At 56.9% G+C, this 26357-nt stretch overlaps 1 protein-coding gene across 3 annotated transcripts in view; it reads left to right on the forward strand.

The window, feature by feature from the left end:
- Nucleotides 1-26357, forward strand: part of SRC (SRC proto-oncogene, non-receptor tyrosine kinase) — a 31970-nt gene that overhangs the window by 2083 nt on the left and 3530 nt on the right. Inside the window, exons 2-14 of one of the 3 annotated variants that reach the window (XM_054081423.1) lie at nucleotides 6957-7309; nucleotides 13374-13448; nucleotides 17172-17421; nucleotides 17676-17775; nucleotides 18251-18268; nucleotides 21736-21834; nucleotides 22574-22677; nucleotides 24304-24453; nucleotides 24724-24879; nucleotides 25036-25215; nucleotides 25296-25372; nucleotides 25748-25901; nucleotides 26095-26226. In XM_054081423.1, the coding sequence (XP_053937398.1) occupies nucleotides 17181-17421; nucleotides 17676-17775; nucleotides 18251-18268; nucleotides 21736-21834; nucleotides 22574-22677; nucleotides 24304-24453; nucleotides 24724-24879; nucleotides 25036-25215; nucleotides 25296-25372; nucleotides 25748-25901; nucleotides 26095-26226 (1411 nt within the window). In that variant the 5' untranslated portion in view covers nucleotides 6957-7309; nucleotides 13374-13448; nucleotides 17172-17180. The remainder of the gene's footprint in view (nucleotides 1-6956; nucleotides 7310-13373; nucleotides 13449-17171; nucleotides 17422-17675; nucleotides 17776-18250; nucleotides 18269-21735; nucleotides 21835-22573; nucleotides 22678-24303; nucleotides 24454-24723; nucleotides 24880-25035; nucleotides 25216-25295; nucleotides 25373-25747; nucleotides 25902-26094; nucleotides 26227-26357) is intronic. The other 2 variants (XM_054081422.1, XM_054081425.1) reach the window with 2 other exon arrangements.

A 26357-nucleotide genomic window follows, 5' to 3' on the forward strand; every position in this document is an offset into this window, starting at 1 on the left:
CCCCTTTGTTGTGATCAGGGGCTGTGGGGACCCCCGGGAGCGCGGGGCGGGGAGAACCGGGCGGTATGTAGGCCAGGACATGAAATATTCATCGCCCCCCTGCTTTGATGTCTCCTGTTCCGCTTCCCTTGTCGTGTTTGCTCACCGGTAATTCTGGAGCTCATGTCCAGCCCTGCTGGGCTGTGTCCAGCCAGGCTCCTCGCTGGGGCTGGGGCTCCAGCCTGCTGGGGGGCTGCAGAGCCCCACCTTGCCTGATTAAAGGATTTATCCATCCGGGAAGTTCCCCCACTGCAGCCTGAGCGATCCAGCCTCCACACGTGGCTGCGAGCAGTGGCACCGGCGTGTCCCCGCTGTCCCTGTCACGGAAGAGCATCATGTGTTTTGCCTTGCGCCACACTAGGGCTGGGATGGACTTCTCTCCCTGCTTGCTGCTTGGGGACCGTGTTACCAGCACTGCTGCGTGCCGATGCCGTTTGGGATGGGGCTGGGATGGGCTTGGGATGGGATATGTGTGGGGTTGTGACCCATCACGCAGGACCGTGTGCCTGCTGGGCTGGAGGAGGGGTGGCATCTTGCAGCACTGACCCTGGTATGTTCCTCTCTGGTGCTGAGCATTGTCTTGAGATGCTGCGCAGCCTCCTGCAAGACCCGCTGGAAATGAGAAGGTTTCTGCTACATCTCCTCGTATTTTGTTGGCCCCGTGTGGTGCATGCCTCCCCTGGCCCTTCCCCGCTGCTGTGATGTGCCGGGGCTCGGTCGCCCAGATTTGGGGTTGGGGGGGTGACTGTGGTCCTGCTTCTGGTGCCAATGCTGTCGAGCAGCCGGTCAGTAAAGGTCATAGGTGGAAGGGAGTGGGTTGTGTTTCCCTGCGTGTGCTGCTGGTTTGCTGTCCTCATGGCTCCCCTGGAGCGATGCAAAGGAAAGGGTACGATGTGGCTGCTCGGTGCAGGAGACCCAAGGCAGGTCCCACTGCCCCGTGGCGTTAGGAGCTGGGGGCAGTGGAGGGTGCCGAGCCTGGAGGGTTTCTGGGGTGAGCTCTTGTCTGGAACCAGCACTGCCCACGCAGTGGAGACAGGGACAGGGCAGCACAGCATGTACTCAGCAGTGCTGTATGCAAACCATGCTGCGGGAAGGTGGCAACAAAAGACTTGAATTTTCTTCCTCGTGCCAGACTGGTGCTCCCGGGAGGAGGAGATGTATGGCAAGGAGGGAGCTGGAGAGCTTTGTCGCTCTCCTCTCAGCCGAGGAGATACCCACTGCCAGCAGACTCCAGTGTGTGGGTGGGAGAACCCAGTCATGACAACGTCTCCCAAGGTCCAGCTGGTGGTGGTGGGAAGCCGTTCATCCCTGTCAGGCTCAGTGATAACCCCCTTCAGCATCCGATGCTCAGCGTGCTCCCAGCCCCGCTGTACAGCACATGTTGGTCAGACCAGGGCGGGGGGACTGGCAGAGCTCTCTGGGGAGGCATGAGGATGCGCAGAGGGACATCATCAATCTTGCACTTTAAAGCAATATCCTTGTGGGTATTTCCACTGTGGGGCTGCTCCTGGCACCTTTGCAGCCAGAGAGGCTGATCCTGGGCTGCCTGGTGCTCCGCCAGCCGTTCTGCACCACTTGCTGCTGGCTCAGGAGCCAATCCCTACCAAAACCTTGGCCGTTCGGTGTCTCTGAGCTGAGGCTCCTGTGCTGGCTCCCCGGAGAAGCCGCGGCTCTGTAATCATTAGCCAGTTGGTGCTCGTTTGTCACAGGAAGGCACCTTTGCTTGAAAGATCGAGGGTCGGTTCCCAGTTCCAAGCTTTGACCCAAGAAGGCAGGGCAGAGGCTCCTCTGAACACCTCACCTTCGCGCGGCTCTGCCAAAACGCAGCCCGAGGATTTCTTTTTATTTTTCCTTTTTTATTTATGGGCTGGCGCAGCAGCAGCTAAGGGAAGTCCAATGTTCCCTGTCTCGATCGTTAGTGGCCTTGCTGTGATCTCTGTGTGATAGAGATGCCCTAACGATAGCTCTGCCCTTTAATGACTTTGTGCTGGAGCGATGGAAAATCATGGAGGTAGCGGCGAGGCGGAAGGGGCCATCCGAACCCCCAGCCAGGGAGCGGAGGGATGAGACAAGGAAAAGAGCATGGTTCGTGGTGACTGACCAACACGGAGGCTCTGCTGCTGAGACAAGAGTCTCTTTTGCAGCCTTGGTGGCATGGAGGGGACCTCAGTAGAATTGATAGCAGCGCGTGCAGCTCCTGGGAAGCAGCAGCATTTTGCCGGGCTCACCAAGGCGAGGAGGGGATGGACCATGGGGCTCCTGAGCTTCCAAAACCCCACCTGCCTCTCCCTGCTGGTGGTGCCAGGATCATTTATAGTGCTAAAAATGGTATCTAATGAGACCTGAAGGATATGGCCTGTAATGTCTCATTTTAACGACCAGAAAATATCTTGAAAGAGAAAAGGCAGGAGTGAGCGAACAGCCTGTGCCTCCTCCCAGCGTGGGCAAGGGGGGGCAACCCCAGAGTATCACTGGGAAAAAGCGCTGTGCTCTTGGCATCACTGGGGGAAATTTGAAAGCCTATCTGAAGCACTATTGTTTCCTGTACTGTCTATTTTGCAGCTCGCTTTCCAACTTGTTCTTTTATCTCTCGGAACAATTTCCCATCTGAGCTCACTTCCGCAGCACTCCACATCTCGCCCTGGAGCCCGAGATGTGTCCAGCACGCATCCCATCGGCCGCGGGAAACGGCCTCGGCAGAAACGCCGTGTCCCTGCAGTGCTCTGTGCAGGAGAGATCTCTTTAATCCAATGCCCCAAGAACAGCTCAGATCTCTGGATGGAAATAACCATCCTTGCACAGCTCTTCCTGAGATGAGAGCGTGGATTGTTGCTGTTTCCAGTCCAAACTCCTCTTTTAGACTCCCTGTAGCTGTGGGTGGTGTGGACTAAGTCCCCTGGGGCTCGAGTCATGCTGAAATTCCCACCCATCAGCAAACAATGTGCGATGTGTTGTGGGGCTATTTCAGAGAAAAATAGGTCTTTTGGTCCTTCATCTTTTAAATGAGCAGCAAGCTGTGAGATAGTCCAGTATATTGTGTGCTTAGGAAGGAAAAATATAATATAATGAATTGGCTGAGCATTGGCGTGGGCTGCAGTCGGTGCTTGGGTGCACCCAGGTCGCTGACTTGGCCTCGTGTTGGCACAGGCGACCTCGGTGCTGGCTGCAGCAGGAACTGGTGCTGCTTTGCACATGCCTCTGCACATGCATGCTTTGAAAATAAAGCCCTGAAACAGATTTCAGGAACAAATGTGGTTTGAACCTGGGCCAGGAACCAAGACCTGTAAATCTGCGTCTTGCACTGACTTCCCTTCAGGCTACGGATCTCCTGGCTGCCCTCGCTGTGGAATGGGGAGGTGTTTGGGAGGGCAGGGGGCTGCCAGGGCTGCCATGGGACATCGACTGCTGGGTGAAGTGGGTGCTGGTTGGGGATTTTGATTCAAAACTTAAAGAAATGTGCCTGAGCTCCTTGGCTCCAGGTGGTCTCAGCAGGGATGCAGCGGCTGAAATACCTATTGGGTGGTGTGTGGGGTCGGCAGGGTCGTCTGGAGGGAATTAGAGAATCATGGAAAGGTTTGGGCTGGAAGAGAACTCAAAGCCCATCCAGTTCCACCCCCTGCCATGGGCAGGGACACCTCCCACTGGATCAGGTTGCTCAAAGCCCCATCCAGCCTGGCCTTGAGCATCTCCAGGGATGGGGCAGCCACAACTTCTCTGGGCAAACTGTCCCAGTGCTTTGTCATTGCCTGGGCATTTAAGGCAAAAATATATTGAATGGGGCACGTGCATAGTGGCAGGGGTTTGAGTGGGGCGTGCAGGCTTTGGTGTCCATAGCGAAGGGCGAGGGGGCTTTGCTGGGTCAGCGCCTCTGCCCATACGTGACATGGGGACACCCATGACTTGGGCTGCGCTGCGCTCCCTTCCCTGCACTGCAAGTCTCGGAGGCTGGTCCTGAGTTTCCCAGCTCCATCCCACACTTGACCTGTTGTGGTCTCGCTCCTGTGACTGTGAGGTTTCGGCTGGCCCCAAGCCCGCCGTGTTAGGGTTGAGTGGACAGAGGAAAACCTGACCGCGTGCTGCAAAAATAGCTTCCACCTGGCATGGCTGCTCCCGTCCTTCCCTATGGTGTTTGCAATCTTGGCCACCAAAAACCTGGGAAATGAGGGTAAAAGCTCGCTGGTGCATTGCCCCCTCTGCAGTGGGTGAGGCTAACAAGTCCAGACCATCCCGAGCCACATGCCCACCTCTCACGCAGTGTTCCCCTTCTCACACCCTGCTCTGGTTTGGGGGCAGCACAGTGGGGTTTGGGTCTGTGCTAAAGCAATGCTAAAAATGTCCCACCTTGGAACAGGAGGTTGGAGGTGCAGCACCGTGTCAGGGTTTCACTACACCTCCTTACTTCCCCAGTTGGTAAGGAGCCTTGCGTGCCTCAGGTTCCTACAGGAGCAACTGGGAAGCCATTTTTGGAGGTTGTTGAGGCTTTACACCGAGCGCGTGCCTCAGTTTCCCCCTCTCCTACTTCTCCTTCACCAGCCCAGCTGCACTGCCTTGTGCTGTGCACAATCGATGAGCAAAGCCCTTCTTTACCTGGGGCAAATATGACCTATTCTTCATGAACCACCACCATCTTCCTCACCCACAGCCTCTGAAGTGGTATTTTCGAGGGCTTCCTTCCCCAAACTGCTGGGCACCAACTTCCCCAGATGTAACCAGCCCTCGCAGCTTGATGGTTTCGCGGTGCTGCCAGGCTGCAGCCAGTGCTCTCAGGGACTCTGGATGCTCCCAGGGCGGAAATGCAGGCTTGCTCACTTCTGCAAACAAACAAACACAGAAAGGCTGTTGGAGTCACTCCCTGCTCGGCTGGGCTCTTTCCTTCCCCTATCCATAGAGCGAGAGTTGGCAGGGCCGTACTGTGCCGGGAAAGGGACTGGGAAGACTCAGCAGGGCTGAGGAGGGAGGGTGTGGTGACACCTGGGAGAAGGAACGGTGCGTGTGCAGCTGCAAAAGTCGCTATGACCGGGGTGAGTTTCATGGTCCGGTATCATGGATGGCTGAGCTTGGAAGTGTGTGGGATGGAAATTCTCACGGTGCCGGGTCTGGTGTGTGTTGCTGTGACCAGACCAGGAGAGCAGCGCGTGGGGCAGCTGCAGGGAGCTGCCTGCTCCCCATCTGCCTGCACACCCCGGCTGCCGGCAGGCGTGCACACCCAGGAGTGGATGTGCATGCACGTGTGTGTGTGTGCAAATGCTAATCTGAGCCCTTCTTGCTGCTTTGGGATGAGGATACGGATGGCTCTGGTGCTATGATCCAGGGATGCTCTTCATCCCTTCATCCGCAGTCCCTGCCCAAGGTGGGGAATGGTCATTTTGAGTAGGAAAAGCCTCACAAGCAAGAGCAGGAGAGATGTCACAGGAGGGTGCAAGGTCCACGTGCAGCTCATTCCACGCCTCTGGCTGGTGTCAGCAGCTCAGCGCAGGTCACATCCGCTTCATCCATAGCCCATCTCTACTCCTCGCCACCGCTGCAGCGAGCGGTGCGTGGACAGGAGGTGTGTGGAGCGTGGTTCTCCCCTCCAGAAGCAGCAGGGATAAAAGACACCAGCTCAGCGTTTTTCTTTGTTTTTCATCTGCTCGGGCTGTTTGTAGTGAACACCGTCTGAGCTGCACCTTCCTGGCCAGCTTTTCTCTTCCCACAGCTCCAGCAGAGCTGCTGAGCATCTCACTCACACCAGGAGCAGCTGGGGAATCCCGCACAGCTTTTTGGGTATGGAAATGCTGTCCAGGGCTAGCAGAGCGATCTGTTTACCCCTCAAGACCCTCCCTGGTTGCTGCTTCTGACACATCCTGAGTGAGTTGCTTTGTTTTAGTGGTACAGATGGAAGTGGCCGTGGAGACAGCATCTCTCAGGACTCTCCAGGCATGCCTTGGTGCGGGGACTGACAATGCTGAGACCAGAGCCACGGTCTTGGGCTGTGGGAACCGCTCCCAGTCCCATCTATGCCCAAAGAGGTGAAAGCAGGAGTCGAGCTTGCATCCCTGGGGGCTGATCCTGTCCTCACAGTCCCATCAGCCTTGACGCTCAACCACCCCCTGCCCCTGTTGCATGCGTGCGTTAGGGCTGGTGGCCTCATGATTCCCTAGAGCACATGGTTTGTCAGGCAGATGCCCCGGAGTCCCAAAGTAACTTTGGAAAATAAGCCAATAATCAGCATAAATTTGCTTCCTGGGGATAGTGCTTATTCGTATGAAACTGTTCAGCGGTCTGCAAAGTGGGAAGTGTTGGAAATCAGTGATGGATGATCCTTGGCCTCTGCTTGGCTTCTCCTTCATACCCTCCTGTTGCGGTGAGCCCCAGCACATGTCCTCCCAAGTCCCTGTGCTGCCGTCTGGGAGCGGGATGATGCCATGCGGTTTGTGTTGAAGATACAAATGCCTTCCCTGCGTTTTCCCTTTTTTAGCAGCAGATGTTTCAGTTCTTGTTGCGTGTTGGAGGGTGTCAAGAGGGTTGCTGGCAGGTTTCGTGCCGTGGAGGTCCTGCAGGACCTCTCTGGAGGACTGGCAGGGCTGCAGCCGGTGCCAGAGGGACATTGGAGCCCCGGGAGCTCCTCTCCTCGCTGGACTGGATGGGCTGGTTTCTCTGAGAGTGGAAATGTTTTAGCAGTGACGCCAGCGTGGCCAGGGGTGGTTTTAACTTGCTCAGATTCAGAGCTTTTCTGCCTCCTGTGTCTTCCTTGCCCCCTTCCTCCCCCTGCCCCAGAGATATGCCACCTGCCTGCGCTGCCATCCTCACCCTGGGGTGAAATTGCTGCCATGCTGATGGGTGTGACAGCCCTTGAGCTGGGGCACTACTGATGGCAGCACTATTTTGGCCGCTCTTGACTCACAGCAGCCTCTCGCTGCCACCTACCCGTTTTCCAGGAACCAAGCATGGAGCAGGCTGGGTGCTGTGCCATGGCCATCCCTGGGGAGCAACCGGACAGATGTCTCCTTCCAGAAAGCAGAAGCAAACTCTATTTCCTGAAGTCCGAGACTGGCCACAAAGAGAGAGGCGCTGCTGAAATGGGGAACAGAAATCCTCCCTCCTCCTCAAGAGACCAGCTCCTGTCACTGCTTCTCCATCAGCCCTCCAGGAGAGCCAGTCCCTTGTCCTGGTGCTTTACCTGGAAGAGGAGAGGAGCAGTGTTGATGTGCTGGGGCTGACACTGGAGAATTGGGTGGCAGGCACTGGGAGCCCATGGATGCCCACATGCCCAGGTGCTAATATTAAAAAGGTACATTTTGAGGAGCACTGAACCCCCAACGCTGAGCTTCAGGGCTCTTTTGGGGAAGCATCACCCCGTGACTTCAGGCAGTCCCAGTGGCCAGGAGCTCCTAGTGCCAGCCTGGATTGGCACTTCCCAGCGTCATGGGCACTCTCACTTACCCTTAGAAGCCTTTCCTTTCCGTTTCCTTCTCCTAGAATTGGCAGGAGAAGGGCATTGCCCTCATCACGTGTCTGGGAGCAGCCGGCTTCAGGTTAACACAGGGCAAAGGCTTTGTGTGCCTTTGGAAAGCATTTGCTGGAGCTGGTTGGGCAATTCCTGGATTTGGCTGGTGTCCTGGTGGAGATGTTGGAAGCACAGGCTGAGTTGGGCTGGGAGGCACTGGTAGGCATCCCTGCTCCGACCCAGAGCAGTGCCAGCGAGGTCAGACTGCCCAGCACCTGCCCAGCTTTGAGCATCTCCTGCTGGAGATCCCACCACCTCTCCAGCTCCCGTTCCTGTGCTGGACCACCCTTGTGGTGAAAAAGCTTATTTTTCCATCTCTTAATAGCCAGGATGCCCTTGCAGTGCAGAAAGGGATGGGGGATGTGTGCCAACTGGGAAGCAAGCTGGTCCCTCTCACCCGTGGCTCTCCTTTCCTCTGTATGTGCAAGCACTAGACTCGGGCTGGGTTTGCAGGACCTGTGTGCGCGTTCTCTCCCTGTCCCAAAACACTCATACATGGATAACGGGAAGCAGCGGGGCCTCCAGTAGCCTTCAATCAACTTTCATTTCCTCCCTGCCCCCAAACAGTTCCTGAATCTGGTGGTTTTCCTTTGGACCAGGGCACAGGGCTGGCGGAGCTGCAAGAGCACTGATTTTTGGGATGCCTTCGTTGCTGCTCAGAGGTGAAGAGGGGTGATGGGGCACGGCTTTCTGCCTGCGCTCCCTTCTTGCAGCAGGTGCTCCCCGTGGAGCCCTTTGGAAGGGGCTGCAGCTCCCAGAACCCACCACACAGCACAACTCTGTGTGTAATGTTGCGGACTGGTGTGCCAGGAGCTCCGTAGTGATGTGCTGGTCAGGAAAGAGGGCTGCCAGCTCCCTCCAGAGCTTTCCACACTACTCAGCGATCAATGTGCGTTAACAACCCACTGCCTTGGAGGAAGCGTTGAGTGTGCAAAGTCTGGCCGGCTCCCAGGGACTTGTGCAGGGCTGTGGGTGAGCATCGTGGTGGGTGAGCCTAGGGTGCCTGCATCCGCACCCTGGGGCGTCTGAAGATGTGGCCCTGTGGGTGCCCAGGTCTGATACAGAGTGGTGATGGGATGTGACATGGCATGACAATGGCCACCTTCCCTTCTCCCATCTCTTGGGGAAGAAAATGGCTTAAAACACAGTGCTCGGAGGCTCAGCACCAGTGAGCACAACTTGCCACACGCTCCAGGCAGCCGCTTGCATTATTTCAAGGAGATAAGGCTGCAGCTTTTTCTTGCCAGCCTTATGCAAGACAGTGCTTATGAGGAACCCTACTGGGCATCCTCTGCCTTCGCCCAGCTTTGGGGGTAGCGGGGGGCACCACAGCTGTGTGCAGCCTCTGGAGCTGGCAGAGCCGCTGCCCATCACCCTGACAAACTGAAAAAGACCTGTTGAGGGGCCAGCCCTGTGTGGTGGGGAGAGCTTGAGCTCCTCGTGCACCTCCCAGTATGTATTTGGTGTTTCCTCGTTTCTTATCCAGTTAAACATTCAGAACCTGATTTTGTGCTTCTCAAAGGTTTAGTTTGGTCTTTTAAATTCCCTGTTTTGACATGTCTTTTCAGAGTCATTTTGTATCACTCCTGACCGTGACTCTCCCCCATGCTTGGGTGGGTGATTTTGGATGGTTGATTTAATTATCCTTTCCCCTTTCGTGACCCACTGGCCCCTGCTTGCTTGGGCTGTGGAGCTTTAATTAAGATGGTTTTAAATTTAACGGGAGTTGACAGGGTTGTATGGGAGGGGCTGGGACTTACGTATGTGGGGAGCGTGTAGATGGGCCCCAGTGCAGCAGACGTGCTTCCCTCCCCTCTCCTCCACCGATGATTCCTTTCATCTGGGACAGTTTTCCATCAGCCAAGGGGAGCCAGAGAAGGATTGAAGTGCCTTAACTCAGGTGTCTTCAACATGCAGTCACTGGGTGAAGCTGACTTTGGCATCGGGGGCACCTGCTTACAGCTTCCCTGGTTCCCAAATTGGAGCCAAGAGATGAAGTGAGCATCTCCGCATCTCTCTTTCTTTTAGGAATCGGTGCAGGTGAGAAAGGAGTGTCCTTGCAGATGAGAAATGCTGGAGGCACAACCCAGGCGTGCAAAGTGATGTCAGCCAAGCAGGGAGAGGATCTGTAACATTAAATCCTGTTTTGTGGGGCTGGGGGAGCAGCTCCCCCTTTCCACCAGCACCTGGGAGGCATTGCAGCAGAGCTGCTCCAGCCTGGCAGAGATGTGCCTCTGTGTTCCCCCCTTGTAACGAGCAAAGCCTGATGGCATGGGGCAGAGGACAGGAATTGCTTTCCTCGTGCGGGACACAGTGATCTGGTGTATTCAGGTGACAGGAGAGGGTGGCTGGGTGAGCCGGGCAGCAAGGCTGTCCCCAGAACCCCAGGGGAATGCTGCCACTCACTGCCCCCCAGCCCTGGGAAAAGGGAAAACTTCAGATTTCAGAGGGGGAAATCACTGTGTGAGTGTGTCTGAGTCTGTTTCTCCCACTAAAATACAGGAAGGGAGCAGAGGCTGATGCAGGGAAGGGGACAGGGTGCCAGGGTGCTATTTGGGTGCCACCCTCGCAGCGGTTATGGCAGCACCAACCAAGCAGCAATTCATTGCCCGTGGGACGGAGCCTGCCTGCGGTGCTGGATGCTGACCCCGCTGTCTGGGTGCCGTGATTGGAACAGCTCTGTCACCTTTTGTGCTGCCTGTGCAGGGGGACATGGGGAGCAGCAACCTGCCCTTTAGCTCCTGGCTCCAGCCTGGGCTCTCCCTTTTGAACGGCACACCTTGTAGGTGACTTCTGTTCATCCTGCAGCCGGGCTGGGAGGGGTTAGCTGAGTGCGAAGCAGGGATGGAGCAGATCAGGGTGGATTTGAGATCACCGTTCTCTGCTCCTTCCCCTTCCCGGTGCCTGCTGCCACGGGCTGGGCGCCGCGAGGCTGCTTTGTCTCGCCTGCCGTCCCGCACGCTTCATTTTTCAGTCTGGCATGAGACAGTTGCTGTTATTAATCTCAACAGGGCTTTGCAAGCTGGGAACGCGGCTCGGCTCGCTCTGGCAGCGGGTGGGCGCTGGTGCCCCCAGCTCCTTGCCCGTCTCTCCCCCAGCACCCACCCCATCCCGGCTGTTGGAGGTGCTGCTCGGCACCCACCCAGCTCTGGAGCAGCCCAAGGACAGAGCCTGTTTTGCCGGAGATGTCTCCCTCCCCAAGGCTCGCTGTCTGCTGTCGGGCCCCAGCCTGTCACGGCATTTCTCAAGGTTTCTGCTTCTGCCTCGCAGAAGCCGTACTGCTGTGTTTTGTCTGCTCCCAATCCGTGTCTTTTGTTAGTGTCTTTGAAAAGAAGATAAGATCATTTTCCCCTGTGCCGCCAGCCCCTCTATCAGCCTGGCGTTGCCACCGCCATTGTATCCTTGAGCGAAAAACAGCCAGAGCGAGACTTGCCAGAGAGCAGCCGGTTCCCCTCGCTGTTGTCTTTCCAAGAGCATCTCTGCCTTGAGGAGGTAGGGCAGAGAATCGAGCCTTTTCCTGCATCCCAACTCGCCAGTTCATTTTGATGGGGAAGAATCCCCGGGCACGTGGGTGTCGGAGGAGCGGGGATGCTGGGCAGGTCGGGCGGCATTTCCAGCGCCGGCGGGGGAGGACGGGGACGCCGCTGTCTCGCTTGCTGTGATCTGATCCGAGCTGAGTTGTGCAGCTGAGTGTGCTTCATTTTTAATTGCTTTTGGAGAGGAGAGGGTGGGGATGGCCTCTTGCTGCAGATCTCTCCTTGCTGTGGCCTCTGCCCCAGGCAGGGTGTGCAGCTGGGCTCAGCCCTGGCATCCTCCCCTCCAGCTGTGGCTCACGAGAGGCTTGGGGGGCCGGGAAGACCCTGGAATAGAGAACCCATCAGCACATGGGGATGGCAGCGCAGGAGGGTACCTGAGCCCAGCCGTGGCTGTGCCAATTGCACTGGCTGGGATCGCAGTCATGCCACGGAGCAGAGAGCAGGGCTGTGCTGCGCTGCCACTGGAGCAGCCACTTGCAGCCAGCAAATACCCAAAGCTGGGAATGTGAGGGATGCAAGTGCATCCATCTGCCTGCAGCCATGTAGGAACCTGTCCCTTCCCCTTTGGGGAGCTTAAACCTTGCTGCCCTGGCACGCGACTCACCCCACACTGAGGCACATTTAGGTTTCTCTGTTGGCTTTTTTGGCCCTGTTTTGTCTAAACACAGCCTCGCAGTGCGTGCCCAGGAGCCCAAGTGGCACAGCACACACGGGCAGCGGGGACGCAGGCACCATGTGCGTACGCGGCACAGCCTTATTTGTATGTGCTGCAGCCTGGAGTTGAGACTGCAGCTTCCCCCACCTTCCATCCCGCTGTGCAATTATTGCCAGTGAATATTAGTCAAGTACAAATTACAAACCATTCAAAGTCTTAAAGAGCTGTCAATCAGCTGCTGCATATTATCCTAATCAAATGCACTAAAAATAGTGACAAAACTTATTAACCGGGGAAGGGGAGGCCATCAAAATAAACCTGCGGCGTGGCACATCCTCTGCGTGGCAGCGGCTACCACAGGCACCCACCCAGCGAAAGGAGTGCAGGCTGGCTGCCTGGCATTACGTGGACCTCATGGAGGTTTGCTCGGTGTTTTCCGTCATTGTGCCATGGTGTTTGCAATGTAACCAGCCCAGCGTGCCGTGCTGTGGGTCTGCGTGCTGTGACCCTGGTGATGCGCACACTGAGTGGGTCGGGGTAGGTGAGGCAGAGGAGGGCAGCAGCTCTTTCTCCTTTGCTGCCATCTCTCTACGAGCTCTCCCCGCTCACTACACCTTGGCTGCTGAGGGCTCCTGGATAAAGGCAGGAGGCTGCCGCTGGTCTCCCTCCCAGGCTTTCTCCCAGCAGGGTTAGATGACAGCGCAGCAAAAACCTGCCCGCCCTGTCCCCGTCCGTGTGGGATGATGTTCCCCCTGGATGAGATGTGAAAACTGGGCTCCAGCCTTGAAGCAAGACAGAGCCCACTGGGGTGCTGCTGGGGCTGAATCCCCTCCGTGATGGGCAAGTAGGAGCCCCGCGGGGGGAGCTGAAGTCTCTGCCTGGCACTGGGTGAGCAGGACTGGCTGGATAAGGGTTTTGCTTTCAGAAGGAGAATGGAGAGAATGGGCAGTTCTTGCAGAATTTGGGTGCAGGAGGGGATGGCAGAGCCACGCGAGTGACTATTCAAGCTCTGCAGGACCCTGCCCTGCTCTGCTTTCAACCCAAAGCTCTATCCCAAGCCACTGCTGCTGACAAGCGTCCATCCGTCACACACTTGCAGCAGGAAACTGTCCTTTTTGAAAAAATTTGGCTAAAATGTGTGTTTCTGGCTGAGTCAGGGCCTGAGAGGCACAAAGCACTCCCAGACCTTGTGCCTGGTTCATGTTGTGGCAACTGTCTGCACTGTTGGGGATGGAGAAGACAGCTCCCCCGGGGACAAGGTCCCTGGTTGGTGGCTGACTCTCCCCACTCTTGGTCCATGCACTGATGGAGCAGTAGGGCTGGAAACGCTGGCGTGTGCAGAGGAACTGGTTCTGCTTCTCCCCTGAAAGGTCTCTTGGTGGGCTGGGGGTGCCTGTGCTCCCCTCTCACCCTGGGGCATCACTCGGGGCAGCTCCAGCCACCTCCTCTCCCGTCCCTGGGTGGGTTTGATGAAGTGGAGCAGAGAATCGTCCCCTCTTCACACATGAGAGATCAGAGCAAGCGGGAGGGATGGCGAGGAGGAGGAGGAAGACAACAGCAGCCCTGGGCGTTGGACCGTGGCGTGGGGGGGAGAGGGTGGCCGGGCACGGGGACGGCAGCGGCTGCTGCGGGTGCTGACGTCCCCTCTGTTTCGCAGGCTGCGACGGGAGCTGAGCTGACTTCGCTGGCGGCCCCTCCCCACCCTGCAGCAAGGCTGTAGCTGAAAGCGCTGGTAAGGCATCTCCGAGGGCTTGGGGAGGGGGGACCAGGCTGCTTTGCTGGATAAACCCACCTAGGAAAAGGGAGACCCTTCCGACACCCTTAGAGGGGCTCAAATCTTGGGTACCGTGTGCTCTGCAACAGTTGGATCTGGCGCTTGCGCATCCGTGGGTGGGCAGGGTGCTGGGTGCAAGACCAGAAGGCAGAGCCCTTGCTTCGTCCTTCGCACCCCGGGGTGCTCCCCGCGGCACGGCCGGCCCGTGGGTGCAGAGCTGAGGCCTTACAACTCAGCACCGCAGTGGTTTGCGATTAGCTGCTGGCGCTGACCCCCAGAGCGGAAAGCAGAGGAGTTCCTGCAGGCTGCGACGTGCCCGGGGTGCTAATCCCCGCCGCAGGAAAGCTGATTCCATACGCCGCCTCGCATCAGTCGGAGGTGAGCGCCGGGAATGCTGGCCACGCTCCAGCCCGCCACCGCCGTGCAAACCTTGGGAGGGGAAGCCCTGCTGAAAGCCGAGGCACCGACCAGGATGGGGAGCGATGCTGAGCCCCCCATCCCAGTGCTGTCGGCTGCAAAAAGCATGGGAGTAGGGGATGCACTGCCAGGCATCAGGCAAGCTGCCCTGGCTGGGTGTTGGTGGCTCTGAGCATGTCTGCTGCCTGTTACACATAGAAATACCATAGGTTAGACATAAATACAGCATAGCTAGAGGCAATGGGGTTTTTTTTTGGCAACTTGGCCACTGCGATGCTGCCCCACAGCTCCCAGTGATGCTGCTGGGCTGTTCCTTCTCTGCCCCTTGGCTCCGGAGATGTTTCATCGCTGGCTCTGCTGGCGGCAGGGCTGTCTCTCCCGCCGATGGGGCTGGTGCACGGCCCCTCTTTCCCCTGGGGACCCGAGTGCACAGCACATTCCTGCCATCATTAATAACTCCTCTGCCAGGCTCTTGCACAACCCCCTCCGTCCTCTCTGGGGAAGCTGCACCCTTTCCTCACCGGCTGCCCAGGCAGCGATGTGGGGATTTCTTGGGGCCCCTGGTGTCCCTGGGTGCAGGAGGGGAATGCTCCCTCCAGGGCAGCCACAGAGCTAAAGCCACATGGTCACCTTGGCTGAGTTAGCTGGGGCTCAGGGTGGTGATGGGGCGAGGCTACCAGTGCCTCTGGGCACGTTTTGGGGTTGCCATCTACCTTTCGCGCTAGCCAAATCAAAGCAAGTGTGTGTGGGCATTTAGGTACAAAGGTGTTTGCAACAGGAGAGCTTGGAGTGGGGCTTGCTGCTCTGTAGCCCCATCCCCAGAGGACCGCAGACTCTTGCCTCTTCCTCCACTCCCATCAGAGCAGCAGGTCACCCCCCGGTGACCAGCACAGACCCAGAAAAGCCCTTGCTGAGGAGGGTTCACACCCAGGCACAAGCTGGGAGCTTGCAACGTGTGTTGGAGAGAGCTCTCCTTCCCCAAAACCACTGCACAGGGAGGGATCAGCTCACAATCCGCAGCGTCTCTGGCTGAGATGTGCCTGGAAGATGCTTATGAGTGTGAAGGCGTGGACACCCCCCTGCTCTGGGGACATTGGGGAAGTGCCTGGAGGATCAACTCTTCCCTTTCTGGCTCTGGTTCTGGCTAATCTCTAGGCACATTGACTACTTTATACTCTGATTGCTGATAATTAAGTTGCCAACTGAGGCTGGCAGCCCTACAGGGTGCTCTCCAGAGACACTTGTGTCCTAAGTGCTACTAAATTCACCACCCCGGCTTGGGTGTTTTCCTGCCTGGGGAAGTGCTGCTGCCAGGGGAAGCTCTGAGTGGCTGTGTCCCTTGCTCACGGTCGTGTGAGTAGTCACAAGCCGCATGGTCACAGCCCTGCCGTGCCTCTTTCCTGCCTGTGCTGCCACTGCCATCCTGGGAACAACAGTGGGTGCCGGAGCCCTGGGCAGAGGTGAGCGAAGGGCTGACCGGGAGATGGGGAGGTTCACTTTCCTTAGCGATGGGGGCTTTTTTGCCTTTCTAAGGTCCTGCTTTCCCCCACAGTTCTGCTTTAGCATCTTCTGCACCAAACTTTTAAAAATGCATTTATTTATGGGACAGACCCCTTCCCCTTCACTGTGGGAATTGCCAGTGGTGATGATTTGCGAGCAGAAAGCTTATATCTGACCTTCCTTTGCTGCGAGGCCCCCAAAGCCCGGCACAGGTATGCGTGGGCTGAGTCCCATGGCAGAGAGGCACCGATCCCTCCTTGTTGCTGCACGCGTAGGAGGATGGACTGCTCTGCTCCCCGCTGGAGCTGCTGCTGTAGCCTTCCCCAGCCCAAAAAAACAATTTATTCCGATTCCCAAGCGCTGTCAGGATCTGATCCCACCAGCACAGTCACAGCTGAAGCAAACCTACATGGGAGCAGGACAGGGGCTGCTGCTGGTCATCTGTGCAGTTTGGGAGCTGGAAATCAGTGAATGGAAATTGGATCTTTTGAAAAAGAAGCTTCAGTGGTCAGACAAAGCTCTCGCCCTGGGAGGAGGAGCTGCGAGGGGAGCAGAGCTTGTGCCTGGCACCCTTAAACTCCCCTGTGGCAGGAGCCGAGGGCTCTGCCCCACTGATTCCAGGGCTGTGTAGGCTGCTGTAGCTGCCCCGTGGCTCTGTACCCACTCGTGGCAGCTCGGCCCGAGCTCCTCTGCAAAGCTGGGTTAGAAACAAACATCTGTTGGGTGAGGCTGAGACCTTGGCCAATCCTGGCAGGTGGCTGCATCCAGGTCTGCGCCCCGTGGGCAGTGGCTGCCTCCTGCTTGTTTTTTCTTAGCAGAGATATTCTGCTCCCTGGTTGTCTCCACCCCCCTTTTCTCTCCTGCCATGCATGATCTAGCCTAAATATTTCCTTCCATAGCTCCAGGACACTGCTGGATATCCTGCCATCTTTGGAGACTACGAATAATTCCCTTCCTTCATTTATATCATTACCTTCAAGGTATTTATAGAGCATGATCTTGAGTGGAAAGGAAGGCGTGACTATATATAAAGCTGAGATCCCTTGGTCTTTACTTCTAACTGTCTGGAACTACTCCCGATTTGAACTTTTCTCCCATTTACTGCACATTTTAGACTTCACAGGAACATCCTCAGCATTCAGATCCCCATCCTGGGCATGGAGAGAGATGCAGCTCTGTGTTCTCCAAATCTCTGCTGTCAAAGTAATCCAAACTCCTGACTATTTGTCTGGGTCTTGTCTTCTGCTGTCTGTGCCCTGGTAGAAACACTCGTGTAGGAGGAAATATGACTCTGTGGAGTGCTGAGTTTCATCCCAGGGCAGGCACCTGGCTCAGCGGCAGCTACAGCCGCGCTCCTGAGCACCAGTCCAGGCTCTGTACTCAGCAGCCTCGCTCCGCAATCCCATGGCTGAGCGTGCTTCCTTCCACTCCCAAAGCATGCCCTGGCAGCTCTGCTGCCAGCGTTTTGCTGGCTGCTGCGGCGAGGCGGGAGGTGGCTCGGTGTTAATGAGGGGCAATGCTATCCCAAGGCAAGGGCAGGATGGCCAGACTTCCCAGCAGCTGATGCTTGAACGGACTCCAGAGATTGTTTCGTTTCCTGGTGGGCAGACGTCTGTCATGCAAGCCCTGGGAAGCAGCTTAATAAGAGCAACCATCACCACAACCACCACCACCATAATAATAGTAATAATAATAATAATAATAATAATAATAATAATAATAATAATAATAGAAGCCCTATGCACCTGTGTCTGTCTCCTCCAGCCCGGGACCATGGGGAGCAGCAAAAGCAAGCCCAAAGACCCCAACCAGCGCCGGCGCAGCCTTGAGCCCACTGACAACGCCCACCACGGGGGCTACCCAGCCTCACAGACACCCAGCAAGGCGGCTGCTCCCGATGCCCATCGCACCCCCAGCCGCAACTTCGGGCCCATGGCTCCTGAGTCCAAACTCTTCGGAGGCTTCAACAGCTCTGACATTGTCACCTCGCCGCAGCGTGCCGGGGCGCTGGCTGGTCAGTGTGGGCTGGGGCTCGGCGGGGCAGGGAGGTCTTGGTTGGGTCTTTGTGGATTTGGTTCCAGCTGCTTCTTGTGGTGATGGGGTCTCCTGCTTTTGAGGGACTGTTCTTTCAGCTGGAGGGGGAGCAGGTCTGTGTCTTATTGGGTGGTGGGAGCATGGTGGAAAAGGAGGATCCCTCTGAGGGTCACCCAGCACTGTGCCGCGGCAGCACCAGCGTCCGTACCTGTCCTGAGTGGTCTCTGTTCACAGGGGGAGTCACCACCTTCGTGGCCCTCTATGACTACGAGTCCCGGACTGAAACAGACTTGTCCTTTAAGAAAGGAGAACGCCTGCAAATCGTCAACAACACGTGAGTGTCCCTGTCCCTGCAGCCAAGCCCAGATGGGTGAGCTGCCACCTTTGTCCCTCCTGCGGAGCCCCAAGCCCAGCTCTCCCCAGGGATGGGTGCTTGAGGGGGGATGCTCTGAGTGATCACTGCCTGATCACCAGTGGTGCCGTTTGTGGAGCCGCTCCGCCCAGATGCGCAGGGGCTTGTCTGAGGACACCAGTGCCAAAGGCAATCATCTGCCTGTTCTCAGCCCTGTTGCTGGTCACTCTTCTGTGTCCCCAAGCCACCCCCTCTCCCTGTGGGCCAGTCTGTGCCCTCCAACCCCAGGCCACATCCCCACTGGTCCCCTGTCCCCATTAGCACTCAGTTCCCTCTCTTGCCTGGATGCATCTCCTCAGCTTCACGGGTGCTTTCCCCTGTGCCTGCACGGTGTCTCTGATCTCAGCTACTCTCTTGACTCTTTTTTTTCTCTCCTCTGTGCCATGCTGCCGTTTAGGAGAAAAGTGGACGTCAGGTGTGTATTGCAGATGATTACTGTTATTATTGTTAACAATCTTAAATGGTAAAAGCCCGTCTGCTGCCCACGTTAGGGTGAGGCTGGGTGAAATGGGACTGAGAGGAGATGGTTGCCCACTGGCTTTGTGGTCAGTTGGGTTTGTCCTCCCTGAGCAACTGGGGAGTCCCTTCCTGTGCCGGGGAACCGTTTCATCCAGAGCTGCGTCTGTACCCAGGAGCCTGCTTTCCTTGTCTGCGCCAGGCATCCCTCCACAGTCCCTTTTTGGTTGGCTCTCTGCTCCCTCATGGCCTTTTTTTGCATTTATTTTTGCATTTTTTAAATTAGTTTGGGTTTTTTTGTGGGTGGCTCAGGGGACTTGAGCGCTTCCTTAGGGGTCTGGATCCTGTTTGTTTGCTCTCCATCTCGGTCGTAGCAGCACACCCATCACCTGGTGCATAGAGCAGGGCTGTAGGACCAGCTGAAAGATGCTCCTAAACATGATCCTGGATTAAACCCATGTATGGTCTGTCCTGACGTTCATGGCCTGCAGCATCCTTCAGCTGTGCCCCTGGAGATCTGGCTGGCAGAGCTGCTGTCCCCAGTGCTGCCATGGGGTCCCTGGGGTCCACAGCTCCCACTGGCCCCTCTGGGCACCCAAAGCAGCTTTGCAGAGTCAAAGGGTGGAAAAATGAGGGAATATCCTGGGGCTGTTATTTCTCCTGCAATGGTCAGGCAGTGTTGCACAAACACGGTTTCAATTTCATTGTTGTTCTCCTTGTTCCAAAGCTGTTTATTAATGGTGATTCATTTCATCCATGAAGTCCGGTGTGTGCAGAGCTTCAATACTACAGGAAAAGCCTGAATTTGGGGGGCTTGTTGCTTCTTGCATTAGCAGTGTACTGGCCCCAGGCTCGGGTTCTGGTCTGGATTGTTAAAAGTGAGCTCTTCCCACTGGGTATCCAGATTGGGCCCATATATGTGGGGGTGGTTCTTATGCCTTATTTCACTTTGGGGGTTTTCATACTTTTTTTCCCCTCTCCTGCTGTTTGTCAAAGGCTGGGTTGGAGGGAAGGGTCAGGGTATGAAGGGCTCTGCAGCACCCAGGGGGGCAGAAGCGCTTTTTTTTGAGGGAAAAGCGCTTTTTCAGGAGGGAGGGTGCAGGATCCGGCTCCCAACCTTCCCAGTGTCTGCTGCGGCTGCGTCCACAGGGAGAGGAGTGATAGAGAAGGCTGTGCAGTTTGTGCCATGTCTGGGAGGTGGGTGAATCTCTCCTGAGTGCCCTCACCTGCTGGGGTGCCCATATCCAAGCTTTGGGGACAGTAAAAGGCAGGCATGCGATGTCCTTTTCCTGTGGGCTTCCTCGCAGGGCACACTTGGTGCCCTGGGGCTGTGCGGAAGGTCCTTGGCATCAGCTTATGAAGGGCAGGCAGGTCCTCGGGCCAGCAGGAGCCCACAGCCATGGGGCCAACCGGCCACCAGCAGCTTTGCAGGCTGGCTGCGGGTTTTGGCTGCTCCAACAGCGCTGGGGTCACGCAGGGTGAGAGAAGAAGCCTCCACATCGCCCACCTCCTTACCCCTGTGTTCTGGCAAAGCCCAGGCTGCCTGCAGTGACCTTCAGCCTTCAAGCCAGGCCAAATCCATCCACCCCAGTGCAGAAAGATTCTCAGGTACCATTTCCAGCGGGAGGAGGTCTCCTCCCAGCCTGCTGGCAGTCAGCAAGGATGTGGTGGGGTATTTTAAGTACGACTGTGCAGGGAATTGTTGAAATGCTTTGTTTTGATGATGATGATGATTATTATTATTATTTTTCCCACTGAGACATTTTTGGAATAGTTTGTTTTTGCTGAATTCCCAGCTTGCAGTCTTGCAGCCCGAGCTGGAATAAAGCCACAAATCAAAAGCTGGGCATTTCTCAAGCAGATGTTTTCTTTGGTCCCGTGGGAAAGGAGCCCAGCCAGCCTCCTGTGCCCTTCAGAATCACCCCAGTAAAGGTGCCCAAGGTACCAGCTCTGCCTGAGGAACCCAAGTTACCTACTGTGAGATGCACTGTGAGACCAGGAGAAGCTAAAATGCTGCGTGCAGCTGCTGAAGGCTTGGAGCGGGCTCTGGGCAGGCAGCAGAGCCTGGCTGTGCGGTTGGGAGGAGAAGCCTGGAGGGTCCCTGCATTCCCCAGCTCTGCTGGCACCAGTGCAGGGAGCTGGCAGCCGTGTCCGGCTTCTCCCAGCCACTTCAAAGCACCTCTGGTTTAGCTGGGACAAGCAAAAGTCACAAGCTGCTGGTGTGTCTGGAGCAAGGATGGAGGTTTACATATCTGCAGGGGTCAGGGGTGGGTCTGGATGTGGTCTGATGGGTCTTTTAGTGGTGACTGAGGTTATTAAGGTTTTTCTGTCAAGTGTTTGTGGATGTCATCCTGCCGAGTTCTTGCATCCTTGCAGTGCTGTTCCCATGAATCTGCAGTTTTCCCGTAGCCTCATCTCCCTTGCGGTCAGGATAAATTAGGTGACTCCGTCTTTGATGGGCGAGAAGATGCAGGTGGTAGGAGGAAGCCCTGCTGTCTGCAAGGAAGGGGAAGCTGCCTCACGCTGTCCTGTTGTTCTCTCTATTTATTATCCTTTCCTGCCCCATCCAGAATAGGAGCCTGTAGGGACGAGGACAGAGCAGTGAGAAGGCTCCTGCGCCCTGCCAGCTCCTGGGGCGCTGCTTGGGGCCACTGTGCCCAGGGCAGGAGGGACGGTGGGTCAGCCCTGGGTTTCTGGGGACGGTGTGGAGGCAGAGCCATGCTCAGGGCCATGGGGCCAGCACAGTGGGTCTGCGTGGCTCCCAACAAGCAATTGTGCAGACACGTCCCTTGCTGGGGCTACAGGGAAGCTCACGGTCAGGGGCTGTGGCTGTGCAAGGTGCCTGTCCTGGGGCTGCAGGCGATGTGCCCAGGCTGGATGGACCCCGCTGCATCCAGGCTGGGTTTCACTACAGAGCAGCTCTTGCACCCCCTGGCCAAATCTCAGCCTCATCCTATTGCTTTTCTGCACCCTGTTTAACAAATGCCATTTCTTGGGTTTTCCTGGTGCTTTTTTGAATCCCTGACATCATTCTGTTGCTTTCCCCCATTTCCCCTCCCTCCCCTTTGCCTGTTGCTCCCTGCTGCCTTGGATCCCCAGTGCCCTTCACCCTCCAGCCAGCCCCTCTTCACATTCAGGTGGCTCAGAAGGTGGTGTGCCTCACTGCCTGCCCTGCCCGATTTAAGTTTCAAGCATCCCACATGCGGATGGGTGGCTCCGATACCGAGAACTTGCCCAAACAGAGCCACGGACAGGGTTTGCCAGCAAGATCCCTGCTGGCTGGGCTCCGGCTGGGGGCTGTGGGGGCTGCACCCCTTCCTGCAGAGCTCTGCACTGGCTCAGCCCCCCCATCCCAGCGCCTGCAGGCGGGAGAGGGGCTGGGTGGGCTCCTGGCTTCACACTGAGTGTGTTTTGGTTCTCTTGCAGGGAAGGTGACTGGTGGCTGGCTCATTCCCTCACTACAGGACAGACGGGCTACATCCCCAGTAACTATGTCGCGCCCTCAGACTCCATCCAGGCTGAAGAGTAATTGCCATCTTTTAGACAGTTTAAAAATGAGTGATAGCAAATGCACCCTGATCCCCTGCCCCTCTCCTGGGCAAAGCCTTCAAGGCCTTGGGGTTTGCCTTTTTTGTTATTTTTTCCCTTTGAATTTGCAAACCCTGTAAATGTTTCTGAGCCTTTCTTTACGACCCGTCAAGTGTGGAGGTGTGACATGCTTGCACGGTGGAGGGACGAGCGGTGGCGTGGCAGGGGCTGTGGTGGACTTGATGCTTTTGGTCTGGGTTTTATTCTTCTGCACGGATACACGGCCATGCGTAAGGATGCTGCTGGCTCTGCCTGCGCGGATCAGGCTGAGCACAGAAGTGACAGTCACACAGGGAGAGCAGGCAGGGGCAAAGCTGGCCATAAGTCCATGAGCAGAAGGTGCCAGCCACGTCCCCACAGCCCATCTCCAGCCAGCAGCGTGGCACTGCCCCTCAGCAACAGCTCAGGGGGATTCATGGGTCCCCAGAGCCCCTCATATGGGGAGGCTCTTGGAGTGAAGGCGTTTCATGATCCATGGTGCAGGGTTGCTCCTCAGGAGATGCCCAGCCCAGGGTGTATGGGGGCACGGCTCACCCTGGGTTGCCCGAGCCTGGAGACACAGCCCATGGTGTCCAAAACCTGCAGCAGGAGGGGCTGGGGCTGAGCCCGCAGCTTGGATGGGCGATGGAGAGGCTGGGCAAGTGCCGGGCACTGAGCCGCTGCCTCGTTCGTGCAGGTGGTATTTTGGGAAGATCACTCGCCGGGAGTCTGAGCGGCTGCTGCTCAACCCCGAAAACCCCCGAGGGACCTTCCTGGTCCGGGAGAGTGAGACTACAAAAGGTGAGTGGGGCAGCAGGAGCCAGCCTGGGGGAGCCCCTCTCCAGAAGTGGGGGAACATCCATGTGGGGACCTTGGTCCCGTAGGTCACTCTACATGGTCCTGGTTCCCCCAGCTTAGGCATACAGGGTAGGAGAAAAGAGTTGTACCTTGTAGACAGGAGCCCATGTCTGGAGTCACAGCCTCCTGCAGTCTCCCCTGCCAGTGCCAGTCCCCAGGGAGCCGGTGCTGACACCATTAAATCACCAACACCTCTATGCTGAACACACCGTTAAACCACAAGCCTCCTGAATCGTGGAGGGATGTGGCCGCTTCTCTCCCGTGCTGCCTGCCCAGTAGTCACCCTTCAAAACAATAGTCCAGCTCATGGCCGGGTGGGAGTCAGGTGCCCCACCAGCTCCAGCAGAACCACCAGGCACGATGCTCTTTTTTTCCTGGTTTGTTTTTTTTTACACTCCCAAGGAGATGTTTTTTTGGTTTTTTCTTTATCCCTATATACTGGCAAAGTCTTGAACTTGTGCTTCTGGGTGACCAGGCAGAGACAGTGAGGTCTTTCTTCCAAGTCTAACAACTCTCTAAACTGATTTTGTGCCTCCCAAAAGTGTGAGTTGTGATCTGCGCAGTTCAGCTGCCTGAGGATGCTGTTTCTTACCTGGAAAGATGGTTTAGTTTGGTTCCAAATGCACCTTTGGGAAAAGCTCTTTGATGTTCCATTCTGATTTTGTGCCTTGAACTTGCCACTCTTTATTTATTCTGGTGGAAACATTTCATTCAAGCAGCAGCATGAATCTTCCCTTTCCTTATTTGTGGCTCCAGCAGCGCGGTGTTGCTCTTGTGTGGGCAGAGCAGAGATGGGCACTCGAAGCGACACCCATGGTGGGGTTTTGTGGGGTGGAGAGATGGGCCCACCAGCCCCTCGACTGCCCTCTGAGATGCCAAGAGGTTGGGGTTGTGGGTCAGGAGCTCCCCCTATGCCTGCCTCCTATCTGGTCCTGTCCCCTGTTTCATCATCTCCTCTTTGCCACCAGAACTGAGTTCATCCCTCGCCCTGGAGGGCTGCTCACCCTCCCAAACCCAGCAGGATCTCTTCCTCACTGCCAGCCTGAGGACATGGTCTGTCCGTGTGGTACCGGCTCCTGTGAGCTGCAGTGGCCCCTGCGTGTCCCAGCCCAGAGCAACATTCATTGTGGAGGAAGCGGCAGCAGTGCTGCATGTTGCCAGAAAGAAGGACCCTTCAGGGTTGGGAGCACTGGAGGGATTGATGCCCTTTATTCACACTTCCCTAGTCCCGCAGGGATGCTGCCCAGTCCTGTTTCCCAGAAGGGTACCATGGGAAGCACCCATCTGCAGTGCATTTTAAGCTGAAAGAGGGGAGGTTTAGATTAGCTATTAGGAAGAATTTTTTTCCTTTGAGGGTGATGAGGCCCTGGCCCAGTTTGCCCAGAGAAGTCATGGGTGCCCCAATCCCTGGAGGTGTTCAAGGCCAGGTTGGATGGGACTTTGAGCAACCTGATCCAGTGGGAGGTGTCCCTGCCCATGGCAGGGGGTTGGAACTGGGTGGGCTTTGGGGTCCCTTCCAACCTAAACCATTCTCTGTTTTCCCCCCCAACCCCTCGGTCCTGCCTGCAGGTGCCTACTGCCTCTCCGTCTCTGACTTCGACAACGCCAAGGGGCTCAACGTGAAGCACTACAAGATCCGCAAGTTGGACAGTGGCGGCTTCTACATCACCTCCCGCACCCAGTTCAACAGCCTGCAGCAGCTGGTGGCCTATTACTCCAGTGGGTAGCCACTCGGGTCATCTTGGGCTCCAGGGGACAACCTGGGTGCTGTCCCTCCCTCGCTGCAGGACGGGTGCTGCTGGGAAGCCAGTGAGGGGCTGGGGGACCCCAAGTTCAGGGGGATCCTAGTGAAAAGTTGCTTGGGTTTTAGGGAATAGAGTGAGGGTCTTGAGACGGGTCCCTGAGGTGTTTTGCAGGGAAGATGTGGGGCAAAGATTGTTGGATCTAAATGCCCGAGTGTCACCCTGGTGTTGTCCCCTCCTGTGTTAGAACACGCTGATGGCTTGTGCCACCGACTCACCAACGTCTGCCCTACATCCAAGCCCCAGACCCAAGGCCTTGCCAAGGATGCCTGGGAAATCCCCCGGGAATCACTGCGGCTGGAGGTCAAGCTGGGACAGGGCTGCTTCGGAGAGGTGTGGATGGGTAAGGACTGCTCCCACCCTGCTGTCCCGACTGTGTCACCACCTGCATCCTCTCCACAGCCGTATGCGGGTGCTCAAAGCCTGCATTGGGGTTGAGGAGCAGGCGAGGGACACAGCCCCTTGCCACTGTCCTGAGCGGACATGTCCTGTGCCACAGGGACCTGGAACGGCACCACCCGGGTGGCAATCAAGACGTTGAAGCCCGGCACCATGTCCCCGGAGGCCTTCTTGCAAGAAGCCCAGGTCATGAAGAAGCTCCGACACGAGAAGCTGGTTCAGCTCTACGCCGTGGTTTCGGAGGAGCCCATTTATATTGTCACTGAGTACATGAGCAAGGGTGAGCACAGGAGGGATGGGGGGCAGTGGCCGAAGGTCTCTGCTCCTCTGGATTTCCAGTGACCATGGTCTTCCTCACAGGAAGCCTCCTGGACTTCCTGAAGGGTGAGATGGGCAAGTACCTGCGGCTGCCCCAGCTCGTGGATATGGCTGCTCAGGTGGGTTTGTGCATCCCCAGGCTTCCCACATCACCCTTTGAGGGCACAGGCTGCCCGAGCATGTGGTTGGGCTTTTGTGGCTGTGGCCTGTCAGGTGGCAGAGTCGTGGGGTGCTCCACAGCCTTGCTTGGTTTGGGCTGGGTGCTGCCATCCCTGCTGGGTGCTCAGCCCAGAGCTGGGTTTTGGTCAGAGGCCATCATTTTGCCCATTCCCGTGGCTGCAGGCTCTCCCTGGCCAACAAACCTGTGTCTGTGTGGCTTTACTTGAGGAGCTGGCTGCTCCTGCACCCTGGGTTGGGTCCTGCTGTGGAACCATTCCCCATGGTGGTGCCAGGCCAGCGGGATCCAGCATCCCCTTATGTCCTGGTCCCTGCAGATCGCGTCTGGCATGGCCTATGTGGAGAGGATGAACTACGTTCACAGGGACCTCCGAGCGGCCAACATCCTCGTCGGGGAGAACCTGGTGTGCAAAGTAGCTGACTTCGGCTTGGCGCGCCTCATCGAGGACAACGAGTACACTGCTCGGCAAGGTGTGTGCCAGGGGCTGCTGGCTCCGTGCCCACGCAGGTGGCACTGGAGAAATGGCCACTCTGTGGTCCCTGGTCCCCAAGGGTGTGCATTGCATCTCGAGCCAGCACGTGGCCCTGACTGCACAGGGGTCCTGGAAGCCCTCGCAGCATGTACACCCTCAGGAGCAGCCCCTCACCCTGCTTCTCCATCCAGGTGCGAAGTTCCCCATCAAGTGGACGGCCCCTGAAGCTGCTCTGTACGGCAGGTTCACCATCAAGTCAGACGTCTGGTCCTTCGGCATCCTCTTGACCGAGCTGACCACCAAGGGCAGAGTACCATACCCAGGTGAGGGCCGGCACCCACTGGCAGAAACCCCATCCCCATCATGGTGCCCAGCTGCATTCCATTGCCCCCAGAGCCATCTTTGCAGAGGAGCAAACTGATGCAAAGTTTCTCCGGCAACTCAGGCAGGGAGG

This window comes from Cuculus canorus, chromosome 16 (genome assembly GCF_017976375.1).
Source record: "Cuculus canorus isolate bCucCan1 chromosome 16, bCucCan1.pri, whole genome shotgun sequence".
Lineage (NCBI taxonomy): Eukaryota > Metazoa > Chordata > Aves > Cuculiformes > Cuculidae > Cuculus > Cuculus canorus.